Consider the following 14,816-nt stretch of genomic DNA (forward strand, 5'->3'; position numbering starts at 1 on the left):
GAAGTGGGGGGCGGGCACGCGGGGGCGACGACGTGCGGTCCCGCCCAGAGGTGCGAGGCTCGGCCGCCCGGAGCAGGGGCGAGAAGGAGTAACGGGCCGGCGGCCAATGGGGAGACGCGCCGGCGGCGGGGGCGGGCCCGAGTGTGGAGGCCCCGCCTCCCGGGTGCGCAGGGCTGGGGGCGGGGCCAGGCCCGCGTCAGGTGGTCCCCGGCGTGCCCGCGGCGCGGGGGGCGGGGCGCCGAGAGGGGAGCGGCGGCGGCGGCGGCGGCGCTAGCAGGTACCGGCGGCGGCGGCGGCGGCGGCGGCGGCGGCGGCGGCGGCCAGAGCCCGGCAGGGGGCGAGCGCGGAGGTGCGGGCCCGGACCCGCCGCGCGCCCAGCCCCAGCTCGCCGGCACACCCCGCCCCGCCAGCCCGGGCCCTACCTGCGGCGGCCGTCGGGGGCAGGGCACGGGGGGGGGGGGTGCCCCCAGTTCCGCGGAGCCGCATGAACAATAGGCGGCGGCGGCTCCTGCGGGCGGCGGCAGCCCCGCACCCTATGGGTCGGCCGCTCCATGGAGCCCTCCAGAGCGCTGCTCGGCTGCCCGGCCGCCCCGCCGGGGCAGGATGGAGCCGGGGCCGAGGAGGAGGAGGAAGAGGAGGAGGAGGCGGCGGCGGCGCCCCCCGGGGAGCTGGGCTCCGACGCGCCGCTGCCCTACTGGACGGCCGTGTTCGAGTACGAGGCGGCGGGCGAGGACGAGCTGACCCTGCGGCTGGGCGACGTGGTGGAGGTGCTGTCCAAGGACTCGCAGGTGTCCGGCGACGAGGGCTGGTGGACCGGGCAGCTGAACCAGCGGGTGGGCATCTTCCCCAGCAACTACGTGACCCCGCGCAGCGCCTTCTCCAGTCGCTGCCAGCCCGGCGGCGAGGACCCCAGTTGCTACCCGCCCATCCAGTGTAAGGCGAAGGCGGGGTCCCGGGGGGGGGGGGTCCCCCGGGATGGGGTGGGAAGGGACGGCTGGGTCCCGGGAGGTGGGGGTGAGGACGCGCGCGCGCGCCCTCGGCCAGCGCCGGCTCTCGGGTGTGCGCCGGAGGAGCCGGGACCGACGGACACTGCAGGCCTTGCCGGGAACCTCTCCGGGCACTCGGGGTTCCTAACCTTCATCTGACCAGTGCGGCCGCCGCTCCTGGTGTGCGGAGCGTCCCGCCACGACCACCGCTCCCCCAGATCGGGACGGATCTCCGGCAAGCTGGTGTTTTCTGCCCTAACCTTACTCCCCAAATCAGAGACCTTGGCGACCTGGCCTCTTAAAGGCTTTATTATCATTATTATTATTTTTTGCCTGGAGGAATTTTGGGGGGCTGGTGTGCCCCGACGGTGGGGCTGGCTCACAGCTCCCGGAGCCCGTGTGAACTCCTGGCTAAAGTGTGAGATTTCTAGGATCCTAATATTGTAGTTCAGAAGTCGTGCCTACCGGAACCCACTGGAAAATGTGCTGAGAAGTGTGTGTGTTTGTGTGTGTGTGTGTGTGTGTGTGTGAGTGAATGTACCTGTGAGATAGTATGTGTGTGTCTATATGATCGTGAGTTTCTGTGTTGTGTGTCTCTGCCTTTGAGTGTGTGTGGGCTTCTTTGGGAGTGTGTGGGTGTGTCTGTGTCCCAGTGTCTGACGTTTGTGTCCCTATGTTATATGTGTGAGTGTGCCTGAGTGTGTCTGCGTGAGAGTGTGCATCTGCCTCTGTTGTGCGAATGTGCCTGTGTGTATGTGTGTGTGTGCGCGCGTGCGTGCATGCTTGCGCCCTTGCAGGCCTTTGGGAGAGAGAAATGATTAAAGAGGGTAAAGTGTGTCATTTCCCTGTGAGAGATCAGGGGCGCAAGGTACAGCGGTGGCTAAGTCCCAGTCTCTTGCGTCTGTGCCTATGTTGGTCAGACACTGGTTCAAATCATCTGCCTTCTTCTCATCCTAGAATCTTGCTTGGATTTGGTACTTGCCACATCTCAGGGGGACCCTGCCCATGGGTCCCTCCCAGGGCATTTCTTTCTATGCCCTGGTTTCCACCGATTTCCCAGGAGTATCCAGTTCCACACTCTGTAATGAAATTTTCTTTTTTTTCCCTCCCCAATGGAATTAAATTGCCACTAGAATCTCAAACGTTTATCCTAGGCCGTTTCAGAGCAAAGAAGGAGCTCTCAGGTTGTGCAGGTCGCACTACTTTAGATTTCAGGGTTTCCTTTGTTTCCTGTTAAAAAAAGTATTGTTAAAATATATTTATTATTGTTTATTCTTCATGGTGTATACTTTGTATCTTAATTGGTTTATCCAGGTGATTACAGAGCCTAACTTTAAACTTTTAGCTTTTTAATTTCCTTTCTGTTTTGGGTTTTGGGGCCACATCTGGTGACTCTACTGAGCTATTCTTTTTTTTTCTTTTTGGGTCACACCCGGCGATGCACAGGGGTTACTCCTGGCTCTGCACTCAGGAATTACCCCTGGAGGTGCTCAGGGGACCATATGGGATGCTGGGAATCGAACCCGGGTTGGCCGTGTGCAAGGCAAATGCCCTACCCGCTGTGCTATCTCTCCAGCCCTCCCTAGCTATTCTTGACCATGCATCAGGGTTCATGAGAGACTGGGGATCAAACCTGGACCTCCAGCTTGTCTGTATGCCACCCTGCTCTTTGAAACTATTTCTCTGGTCCTTAAAATTTTAGTTTTTAAATTTCGTGTGTAACAGATACCTTTCTGGCCCTACAACTTTCACCTGAACACCTTACATTACTTTATCTGAAGATGTTTTTTAAAATACTATCCTTTAATGTTAACATTTATATTAACCTCTTTCCTTATTTTTCTACTCCATTTTTATTGGCGTTCAGATGATTACTCTTTTTGTTTCTCTTTATCTCTTTTTATATTGAGTTCTTAAGAATACCTGGAAGCAACAAATTACTTGAAATTGTTTCTAAGTGTTACATCTTTTTTTTTTTTTTTTTTTTTTTTTTTTGCTTTTTGGGTCACACTTGGCGATGCTTAGCATTTACTCCTGGTGGTACTCGGGGGACCATATGGGATGCTGGGAATCGAACCTGGGTCGGCCATAGTTGGCTGCGTGCAAGGCAAATGCCCTACCCGCTGTGCTATAGCTCCAGCCCCATCTAAGTGTTACATCTTTTTGACACCAGTAGCACTGTAGCACTATCCTCTCCTTGTTCATGGATTTGCTCTAGTGGGCACCAGTAACTTCTCACAACAAATTGTGAGACTTGTTGTTACTGTTTTTGGCATATTGAATATGTCATGGGTAGCTTGCCAGGCTTTGCCATGGGGGAGGGATACTCTCGGTAGTTTGCTGGGCTCTCCGAGAGGGGCGGAGGAATCGAACCCAGGTCGGCCGTGTGCAAAGGCAAATGCCCTATCCGCTGTGCTAAGGTAAATGCCCTATCCGCTGTGCTGTCGCTCCAGCTCTTTGACAAAAATAAGTGTTTTTGACACGAGTACTGGGAAGATAAAGGCTGAGAGCTCTAGCATAGCTTGGGAATATGGTTGAAGAGTAACTTGATCACAGATTGGAAGACAGGTCTGATAGGTAAGAAAACATACATGGTACAGGACCAAGATGCTTACCTTGTATCCTGCTGACCTCGTTCACTCTACACCACAGTGTGGTCCCCAAGCACTGCCAGGAATGGCCCCTGAGCACAGAGCCACAAGTAAGCCCTGAGTACTGCCAGGTGCGGTCCTGAAACAAAAATTAACAAAACAAAAAAGAAACACAGTTGTAGATTTAAACTGAAGCCAGATTTCAGGTTCTTAGTGGGTGAGGGTTTGTGGGGTTTCCCCCCCACTGTAAACATTAAAGACTCAGTAGATGAATTATGGGAGGTTGATGAGGCAGAACTCAGTTGGACAGTGTGCGCCTCTGGCTTTTGGAGCAGTAAGGCATGACTGACCTGGGCTGAGAGAACCTGCCCAGAGAAGGTTAAACACACTGACCAAGTACCACTCTGCTAGTCGTTCCTTGTCTGTTAGGTGCGCAGCACTGAGTCAGCCGGAACAGTGACCTGACAGTGGATTCTGTGTATCTTGAACTCACATTGTGAGACAGTAGCCGGTTTCTTTGCTGTTTGAAAACTTGACTTGAAGAGCATGGCATTTGAAGGGAGGGATTTTGTTTCACCTTATTCAGAGGTTGCATCCTGGCTGGAATTTATTCTTAGTAATTCAGAAAACTTGACTCCAGTCAAAGATCAATGTCTGTACCCAGTGAGAGATGGAAGCTGAGTTAAATACCAGGGAATAAATGAATGGGGAGATCAGGAAGTCACTTGAATGCATCAAGGAAGATGGGTGGTATACATGCATTAGCTCTGGGCTCGGTGAGAAAGCTGCACAGGACATTGCTGAGGACTCTGCCTCTGACCCGTCAGCTCTGGCCACTTCTGGTTCACTTAGTGTCTCTCAACAAGTAAAGGTGATTGACAATCTGGACTCCAAAAACTTGGAATGAATTTGAGCCATTGACAACTTTTTCTGGGTTGCCTTTTGAACTTACCCTCTGGGGCATATATTATGACATTAGCTCAAGAATAGAAGACAGATAAGTGGTAATATTCAATTATAGCTTCAAATACTGCTTTTCAAGGTGATAATTTTGTTTCAAACAGAAGAGGGAGAAATTGTTAAGTTGATGAAAAATAAATAAATAATAGTGATCATAAATGACTAATCTGAATGAACATAATGCTTTTATTCTCTCCAGTGTTAGACTCCAGCTCTTCACTGGACTGGCAAGTGTATAAATAAGTCAGGAGCCTGCTCATCTTCTTCCTTTTAGTGAAGAGACAAAAATATGCACTTCCAAATTTATCATGTTAGAGATATGTAATTCTAGGTTTAAAAAAAAAATTCTATTATTGGAGAGTCATGCCTGTTTCTCAGTAGGGTATACATGAAGGTTATTACTAATTTATATCTTCTCACATCCATTCAAGATAAAAGGATTTATGTTCAGATGTACTTCAGATTTTTCAATTCCCCCATCATTCACCCGCTCCTAGCCCTAGCCCAACTCACCCAGACATGCCTGTATATTTAGTTTCCAAGGACTAAATAGGGGCAGTTAATACTATGATTTCACTGGTGAGTAAGGCCATGTTCCTAATGGTCCTGAAAAATACCCTTCTAGAGAATTGCAAAACTGTGTGACCACAACTTGACCTAATGCTTACAACCAGTTCTTGACTGGAGCAGGGAAAGGAAGGAGAATCAAGGTCCTCCACTGTAACTAAAGCATCTTCCTCCTTCCCAGAGGACCTGTTCAGTGGGGGAGGAAGGAAGCCCCGCCTACTGCACATTCTATCTTCTATCTTTTGAAAGCTGAGTTCCTTTGCTTGAAAATTGGTCATGATATTTCCTGAACAAAGTAGCAAGAATCTGAGAATTTTTGTTCTGTCCAGCAAGGCGTTATTATTGCTCTGTCTTCCCGACCGAGATGGTCCTTCTGGCAAATGCTACTCGCTCAAGGAGCTGTCCTTTCAGCACCCCTATAAAATTCTGTCTTTTCAGTCCTCACACGCTGTAATAAATATTCAGCACCTACTGTGTGCTCACAGCAATGCATTAGACAGGCGGAGAAGGGAGGGCACAAGGGAAATGGTTCATTTTCTTAAGGAGAATGAAAATACTCAACTGAGAAAATGGTAACTGTAAATGCAGATTTATTAAATAGCTCCATATCTTTTTTGTCAGTGTTGGGGCTGGTATGGAGAAAGCATCCTTTTTTTTCTCTCCTCTCTCATACCATGTATATTTCCAAGAGGGTATCTAATCTCTCTTAAACAAAGCCATACTTTTCTCATATAGATGAGAAAAAGCTAGAATTGATCATCAGACAATATTCATTTTATTTATTTTAGTGGGGTAGAATGGGAGTCACATACCCAGTACACAGGGCTTATTCCTGTCTTCACATTCAATAGTGAGCTCTGGGAGTGCTCACGAGATCATAATTCTGTGCCGGGGATTCGAACCAGGGTCATGGGTGGACATTGCCTCATGCAAGGCAAGTGCTTTACCTCTTGACCAATCTCTCCTATAATTCATTTTGGAGTCCATTTTCAAGCTGTTTTAGACAGGAAAGGAAGTGCTTATGAAATTAATTGGGAGACCAGTGAGCTGGTGGACAGAACAGATCCCAGAACATCATAGACCTGACCCACCCAGTGAGTGACTGTGTCTCCATTTGGGAAGATCCAGTTGCCACTGAAGTTGTTGACTGCAAGAACACCTTGCTATAGCTGCAGTGTAGAGATTAGGCAACTTCTTGGCCACACAACATTCCTCCTCACACCCACAATGATTGGACACTGGCATGCAGTTGCAGAAACCCCACTCTCAGTAGTCACGCGTCCCATGAGAAGCAGCTCAAGTGTAAGTAAGTAAAGTAAAGTAAAGGCCCTCCCGTTGATCTTTGATTTGCTCGAGCGGGCCAGTAACGTCTCCATTGGAGACTTTGTTGTTACTGTGTTTGGCATATCGAATACATCACGGGGAGCTTGCCAGGCTCCTCCAACTGAATTTCACCCTTCAGATATTATGCTTCATATTGGCAGAACCTAGTCTGAGCCAGTGCTCCTGCTACCGGAACGTCTGAAAAATATGGGTTTGAGCTTCCTAGCCTTCGGAGTGCTGACAGGCTAAAAGGATTGCCAGTCTATGGATTCCACCACACCTTTCATGCTTTAGGAAGAGGACTTGGTGGATGAGGCGATAAGCTTGAACAGTGGGAACTTTGCAGGGCTCAAAATCGGTTATACAGCTCTCTTTTTCTAAGACTTTGCTTTGTGCAGATTGCCAGTTATATCACAAAATGCAAATGAATGACTATTTATTTGTAGCCTCCCACTGGGAGGGAAGTACCACAATTAAACAGGAACAGTTTCTAGCACTACTGGTTTCCGCATGGACGGTGGAAGCACTTTAATGTTGCAGTGGGCATTTCCCCTTTTGGTCCATGAAGTGCGTGTGTGTGTGTGTGTGTGTGTGTGTGTGTGTGTGTGTGTGTGTTGGATGAATGTGCCTCTTCTCTGTATTTGTTTCAGGAGGTCTGGTTCAGTGTTGTTGCTATGTTTTCAGATCTATATTGGGTTCACATCCCTCCCCATCTTTCATCTGTCTCTTGGTCACCTGTTCAAGGTTCAGTGTGATGAGTACAGTGGCAGAAAAGACAGATGGAACACACCCTCTGGATCTTACATTGTAGCAAGATGACAGACACCGAACAAGTAATTGTAACCTTGATTAGTCTTGCCAGATAGAGACTGCTATGGAAGAGCTTCATGGGTTCATGGGGGCCTGACCTTATTGACTCAGGGGTTAGGAAAAGTTCCTCTAGGAGCTGGATATTTCAGCTGAAACCTAAGAAAGAAGTAAGAGTTAACCAGGTAAAGACAAAGAGACTGAGTTGACAGAACAGAAATTTCTGAGAAAAACATAAAATAGCACTTTTCTCATGGAGCAGGACCACATGTAGCCCAAGACTTTGAATCCCTGGTAGTTGCCATTACCTGTTCGTGGAAACCTTTTCTGGGCTAAAGACATCACTGAGAACCTTAGATTCAAACTGTGAACAGATGTGTAATACTGGGAATTATGTGTAATACTGGGAATGCAGCTGTGGCTTGGAAGGCTGCTGGAGGACAATGTCTCATGCACCAGGTCTTAGTCACCAGAATGCAATTGCACAATCAGGCTTTGAAAGTCTCCCAGTCTACCCCATAGATCCCAGCTCCATGGAACATCCTCATGCTCACCTGCTTGGGTCACCTCTGACCTCCTTAGAGACTCCTTTTATTATGTATGGACTCTCTTCTGGATTCTGTTATACACGGCTGCCAGAGGTGTAACAGAGGCTGCCTTTCCAACTCAGAGGTCAACAATAATCCTCCTTGTTCCTCCTCGATCCTCCTCCTCCTCCTCTTCCTCTCCTCCTCCTTCTCCTCATCCTCCTCCTTCTCCTCCTTGTCTTCCTCTTCCTCCTCTCCTCCTCCTCCTCTTCTTCCTCCTCTTCCTCTTTCTCCTCCTTCTATTCCTTCTCCTCCTCCTCCTCCTCCTTCTGGTGTGTATATGTTTGGGAGGGCTGTTTAGGTTTGTGGATCACACATAGTGTTGCTCATGGCTTACTCTTGGCTCTGTGCTCAGGGATTACTCCTGGTGGTGCTTGGGGGTCAGTTTGTGGTGCCGTGGATCAAACTAGGGTTGACCAGTTAAGGCAAGAGCCTTAACTCTAGTACTATCACTCATGCTCAACTGTCATTTCAGCTGTCCCTTGGTCACCTGTTGAAGGTTCAGTATGATGAGTGCAGTGGCAGAAAAGGCAGATGGCACATGTCACTTCCAGAACTTCCAGACTGAAGTGCAAATCCCTCAGACTAGCCTTTTTTTAATAGTATTTTTTTTCATTTCATTTATTTATTTATTTATTTATATTTTATTGAATCACCGTGAGATATAATTACAAGCTTTCATGTTTGAGTTACAATCACACAATGATCAAACACCTCTCCCTCCCCCAGTGCACATTCTCTACCACCAATATCCCTGATATGCCACCCCCCCCGCTTTCCCACCCTCCCCCTGTCTCCATGGCAGACAATATTCCCCATATTCTCCCTCTACTTTTGTCATTATGGTATGTAATACAGATACTGAGAGGATATCATGTTTGGTCCTTTGTCTACTTTCAGCACGCATTTCCCATCCCAACCGACAAACTCTCTTTAAAACATTTCATGACCTGGCATCCTCACACAAGGCTTTGAGCATCATTTCCTACCTGAATGCACGCGAGTTTGCTGCATGGCGCTCTCTAAAGCGCCTGATGAGTGCTGTCCTCTCCTGCTCCAGGTTCCTGCTCGTGTCTTGCTCTCCAGTTGAAATGTCCTTTTCCACCCTGATCTCCATTGACTGCAGGGGTCACTCCTACTCATGCTTTAGGGCAAACATTTCAAATATTGCCTTTCCTGAGTAGGCATCTCCCACTCATCCCCTGCCACCAGTGGGTGTTTGTCCTCTATTCCTACCACCCCGCAGGAACAGCTGAGGACGTTTCATAAGAATGATCTTTCCCGGGGCTGGAGTGATAGCACAGAGTGTAGCCAACCCTGGTTCGATTCCCAGCATCCCATATGGTCCCCCGAGCACTGCCAGGAGTGATTCCTGAGTGCAGAGCCAGGAGTAACCCCTGAGCATCGCCGTGTGTAACCCAAAAGCAAAAAGCAAAAAAAAAAAATGATCTTCCCCAATTTTCCCTTTCATGAGAAGTGTTGGTCCTGCCAATGAATATTTATCAAATGCATGTTGTGTGCTGGTTCTTCCGTATAGGAATGCTTCACCTTCCCTGCCTCTCTGGGTCTTACCTTGTCATGGGGGAGGCCAAAACCCCGACTGAGCAGTGGTGACAGTTCAGGTCAATGGGCGACCACAGTTCTGACTTGCTTCTTTTCCCCTTGTCTTTTCTCAGTGTTAGAGATTGACTTCGCGGAGCTGACGTTGGAAGAGATCATTGGCATCGGGGGCTTTGGGAAGGTCTATCGAGCGTTCTGGGTAGGGGAGGAGGTGGCCGTGAAAGCCGCTCGCCACGACCCTGATGAGGACATCAGCCAGACCATCGAGAATGTCCGTCAGGAAGCTAAGCTCTTTGCCATGCTGAAGCACCCCAACATCATTGCCCTCCGGGGCGTGTGTTTGAAGGAACCCAATCTCTGCTTGGTCATGGAGTTTGCTCGTGGAGGACCGCTGAATAGAGTGTTGTCTGGGAAGAGGATCCCCCCGGACATCCTGGTGAATTGGGCTGTACAGATTGCCAGAGGGATGAACTACTTACATGATGAGGCCATTGTCCCCATCATCCATCGTGACCTTAAGTCCAGCAACAGTGAGTATGGGGTAATGGGCTGGCAAGTTCCTAGTTGTGTACCTTCTAATAGGGTCCTAGAACTCCCGGTCTAAATTCTTCCTCTCCGGCAGCTGAAACACAGGGGTAGAATTGATTCTGGGAACCATGAGGAGAGAAGGATGAGGGGCCGTGGGATAGGGCTGAGTGCCTCCCAACACACTGGGTTGACAAGGTGTGATGCTATCTACTACAGAAAGTCAAAACTCAAAAACCCATAGATGAATTTTCCCACTCAAGGGAAGTGGTGTCTCTTATAATCTCAAAGGGATCATCCTCTTTGGTGGAATAGCTGGTAATTCAAACCTGCATGACTTGTTTGAATGTTTCCCTAAACATTTGAGGTACCTCCTTCACAGAGAAGGGGTATTCAGAATGGCAGGCCAGTGGTTTAGGTTCAGAGGTCAATGCCAGTGACTTGGGTCACAGACCTCTTTATAGCCCAGGATGGATGAACCTCATTAATTGGTGGACGAATTTATAAATTTCCATAACTGCCAAGTGTTTAATAGCTGGGAATTGAGCAGGAACTGTGTTTTGAAACATCCAGAATCTATAAACCTGATTGTAAAAGCAAGTGTTAGATATAATTAGGTGGTGAGCTGGTAGAGAAGGCAATCTCTTTCTTTGGCTGCATTGTCAGTGACTGGGAATGGGCTGCTTTTATGTGGTAATTTGTGCTTTCCTTTGCTGGAAAGGAGTGGTAGAGAGGCAGCAGTTGTTCAGCAGTTTGTACTGGAAGGATCCTGAGCATCCTTCCCAGGGAGGAAGACCTGAGACCTAGACGTTGTGTGTGCTCAGAAACTTTCTTCTCTGCCTCCATTGGCTTAAAACCCAGAAATCCTTCAGACTCGGCTTCCAAGCTGTTCAGATATGGTTTATTTTTTCTGTTGATGCTGTTGATGATCTGTTTCCTTTTTAAAGTACATTTGGGAGTGATATAAGTAGATTTTTTGGTTGTTGCATGAAAATGTATACATATAAATAAAATGAAGAGGAAGATAATCCACCATAATGATACTATATTTGGAATATTCTTGCAGTTATTTTGAAGATCTCTCTAGTTTGTATATACAAATATGCTATTGAATTTACTTTAAAATTGCACACATTAACGTCATTTTTTTTTTTACCTATACACTCTTTCTCCTACATAGTAGAAAATTTCTCCCTGTGAGAATATGAGAGATGAGATATATTTGTTGGGGGGCCAGGGGAAGAGCCTCCTGGCAATATTTGGGGTACACCAGGCTTCCACCTGGTGGTCTTGGGGAGTCATGCTATATCAGGGATCAAATGTGGGACCCTATGTATCCTGGGCATGTACCTCAACCCTTTGAACCATCTCCCGGCCACTGAGACTTGTATATTAGATGCCCAGTCATGGGTCACTACATGATGGGGCTGCGGTCTGAGAAATATGTCATTAGGTGATTTCACGGCCTTGTGAATGTAGTCGAGTGTAAGTGCACAAACCTGGTTGGGGCGGCCTGCTTCACACTGATGCTGTGTCTCAGGACTGCCTTCCTGTATGTAATCAGCATTGACCGCAATGTGGTCAAGTGACTCGTGGCTATAATCTGTGTGCAGGATTTAAGTTACATAAAATAAAGTCTGATTTCTCCTTGCCTCCTGCCATTAACCTCTTTACCACATAATTATCTTTCCTTCGAAAGTCTGTTCTTTAAATGACTACACTAAATTGACCTCTTTTAAAGTAATTTTCTACCCAGAGATCATTTTGGGTGATGGGATAAGAATAAACAGATGTATCGACGGAAAATGTAAGATGGAAGCTGAATCGCCTTCTTTTCTCTCTTTTTTTTTCCCTTCTTATTTTGCTGGGAGAACTGGGCAAAGTTCTTTAATGTTCTATAATCAAGACAATTAAAAAAAAAAGCAGGCTCAGATAACAGAAGGGTATGTGTTGCCTCTATGAAGTTCTTCAATTGAGGCCACACTTTTAAGCTCTAATTGCCTTTATTGGAAGTCCAGGCCCTACCAAGGGGACTGCTCACTTCTAGTGCTCTGCTATTGACCAGAAAGAAACTGAGAGACAGTGTGGCATTCTGGAATCTCTACTGGTGTTTTTTTTTTTTTAAATTTTTATTAGTGAGACACCATGAGGTACAGTTGTAGACTTAGAAATTTTTGTGCTTGGGTTTCAATTATACAATGATCAAATACCCATCCTTCCACCAGTGCCCATTTCCTACCACCACGGATCCCAGTATCCCTCCCACCCCCATCACCCCTATCCCACCCTGCCTCTGTGGCAGGGCATTCCCTTTTGTTCTCTCTCTCCTATTGGGTGTTGTCGTTTGCAAAAGAGGTAATGGGTGACAATCATGTTTGGTCTATAGTCTACTTTCGGCATGCTTCTCCCATACTGGGAGGATCCTCCCAAGACCCTTTATTTGGTGCTCCCTTCTCGATTTGAGCTCCCCTAGCATGTGTGGCTGGCCTCCAAGCCATGGAGTAAAATTCCTGGTACTAATCTCAGCCATTCTTGGGTGTTAGTCTGGTGTTTTACACTTATAGACAGGCACCTGTCTATGAACCAGTGGTTGAAGACCACTGCCACAGTCCAAGGGGCAAAGCCCTGCTTCTTTATGTATGCTGATATTTCTGTGTGTTATAAATTCTGCATGTGAGTGTAGGTAGTGCTGTGCCGTTCTAACTGGGTGAATGTTAGCGTGGGATTGGAGCTATACACACACACAGTATATGTGCATACATATGTGTGTGTATATATATGTATATGTATATATATACACACATATATGTATATATATATATCCTCAAGCTTTGATGGCACCATTGTTTTTCCTCCATTGCTGTATGTGCCTGACTTGAAAATCATTTTAGACATGTTGCCTCCACAGTAAAACATATGACTTCTCTACCTCTGGTTTGAGAGTCATAATTTTGTGTTTTGCAGACCCAGAACACAGGTCTATTGCCTCTTTTATTAGGCATTCTAGAGAATTGAATTAGGGAATTAGGGTCATCATTGTATGAGGACAGAATTCTATGAATCTGTGTGCTAGTTGACTTTGGGTCATTAGAGAAAATAATGTGTGTGTGTGTGTGTGTGTGTGTGTGTGTGTGTGTGTATGTGTATGTGTACGGCTTTGGTGGAGAAAAAGTAGTAGGTGATAAGTATTTCATTGTTACAAAAGGTTTGATCCAAAAAGTGGTTTAGGTATTAATTCCTTTGTGTTTCTGAGGAAGCCTGAAGGGCGTTAGGGTACTTCTGCAGTGTCACTAGGGTCAGGAGTCCTAGTTTACATATCACCATCCTTGTATATGACTTGGGGTGGCATTGCAGTCCAAGATTGCTGCTAACGCACCAACGTTTTGATCCGAGTCACAGGCCTGAATGAAGGAGAGTTGCAGAAGGACAGAGAAAGGTGCTCCTGGGTCATTGGTTACCAGAACCTTCCCCGCATCATACACCTGCATGTGCTAATGGCCAGATTGAAGTCCTCAAGCCAGGACTGACTTCAGGGGAGCTGGGAGAGGGAGGCTTGTATCTGGGTGACAGTGAGCTCAGGATCTTTATCCAGTAAGAGGCAGAGCATGGCTGGCAGGGGAGCCGCAGCTGCCTTGCCTTGGAATCTAAATGCAGGCTGTGTGTGGCCAAGAATGGTTAACTCACATACTTAGAATGAGATAGCCAAGAAAGTTAGCCAGGTGGGTGGTTGAAACTCCTGATTGAACTCATGCTCTGTCCCTGTGTTTCCCAGTTGCAGTCCAGATGCCTCCCAGTGGGTGAGGATACTCTAAGGTGGTCAGAGGTGAACATTACATGAATAGGGGGCCACAGCATGAGACTAGGGGGCCAACATTAGGACCAGGGGAGGACGCAAGAAGGAAGCAGTCAGAAAGGGACCGGAGCTGGAGCAATAGCACAGCGGGTAGGGCGTTTGCCTTGCACGTAGCCAACATGGCCAACACAGGTTCGATTCCCAGCATCCCATATGGTCCCCCGAGCACCGCCAGAAGCAGTTCCTGAGTGCATGAGCCAGGAGTAACCCCTGAGCATCGCCGGGTGTGACCCAAAAAGCAAAAAAAAAAAAAAAGGGACCTTGGTGGGAAAGAAAGGTTGAGAACTATTGGTTTATCCTACTTGACCACACTGTGCCATTAATTTAAATATCACATTTTAAAGCTACTTGTTAAAAAACAAAACAGAAAAACCCTTGGATATCAAAATGGATCTAGGGGGTCTCTGTTTCCCCAGATTGGGGAAACCAATTCCATGCTTGTGAGCAAAGGTGTTTGTGAAGGGTGATCTTTTAGTGGAAAGTTTGTTTTTTCCAGGAAAGTAGAGAAACTCCAGGATTTTGTGTAGTAGGTACTGTGGCTCAAAGGCAGAATAGCAGTTTAATAAACTGCTCATTAAAAGTTAAATGAGTCTAAAAATGGGATCAGAGGAATACACTTTGGAAAATGAGAAGCTATGTCAGTGTTATTACTTTTATTATTAAACAATGTGTTTTCTTTTCAAAAATGGAAAAGCAGAGAGGCGAAAGCTTGTCCTGTTCTTTTTGAGGCATTTGTTTTCACGCAGGAAACCTAAATGCCCATCCCTCCCGTGACAGCTTTCCTTCCCCACCCAGCCCATGGACTGGGGCCACTTTCTCTTGCAGACACAAATTCTCTGTGAGATCTGGAACAGTTGCACAGTATTCTGTTCCTTCGTTATTAAATGAAACTGAATCCCTAAATAATAGTGATCATGAATGATGACAGTATTAATAGCTGATGCTTACCCAGTGCTCCCTTTCGGTCAGACACTGTCTTTTGATTTGTTTGGGGGCTGCAGCCAGTGGTGCTCAGGGCTTAGTATCAACTTGATGGCTCAGTGATGACGCCCAGTGG

At 47.3% G+C, this 14,816-nt stretch overlaps 1 protein-coding gene across 1 annotated transcript in view; it reads left to right on the forward strand.

The window, feature by feature from the left end:
* Nucleotides 1–293: 293 nt before the first annotated feature.
* MAP3K9 (mitogen-activated protein kinase kinase kinase 9) overlaps nt 294–14,816 on the forward strand; it is an 83,341-nt gene continuing 68,818 nt past the window's right edge. The window contains exons 1-2 of the mRNA XM_056133546.1: nt 294–933; nt 9,498–9,911. Coding sequence (XP_055989521.1) covers nt 552–933; nt 9,498–9,911 — 796 coding nt within the window. The 5' untranslated portion in view covers nt 294–551. The remainder of the gene's footprint in view (nt 934–9,497; nt 9,912–14,816) is intronic.

This window comes from Sorex fumeus, unplaced genomic scaffold, assembly GCF_029834395.1.
Source record: "Sorex fumeus unplaced genomic scaffold, SorFum_2.1 ptg000098l, whole genome shotgun sequence".
NCBI classification, from domain to species: domain Eukaryota; kingdom Metazoa; phylum Chordata; class Mammalia; order Eulipotyphla; family Soricidae; genus Sorex; species Sorex fumeus.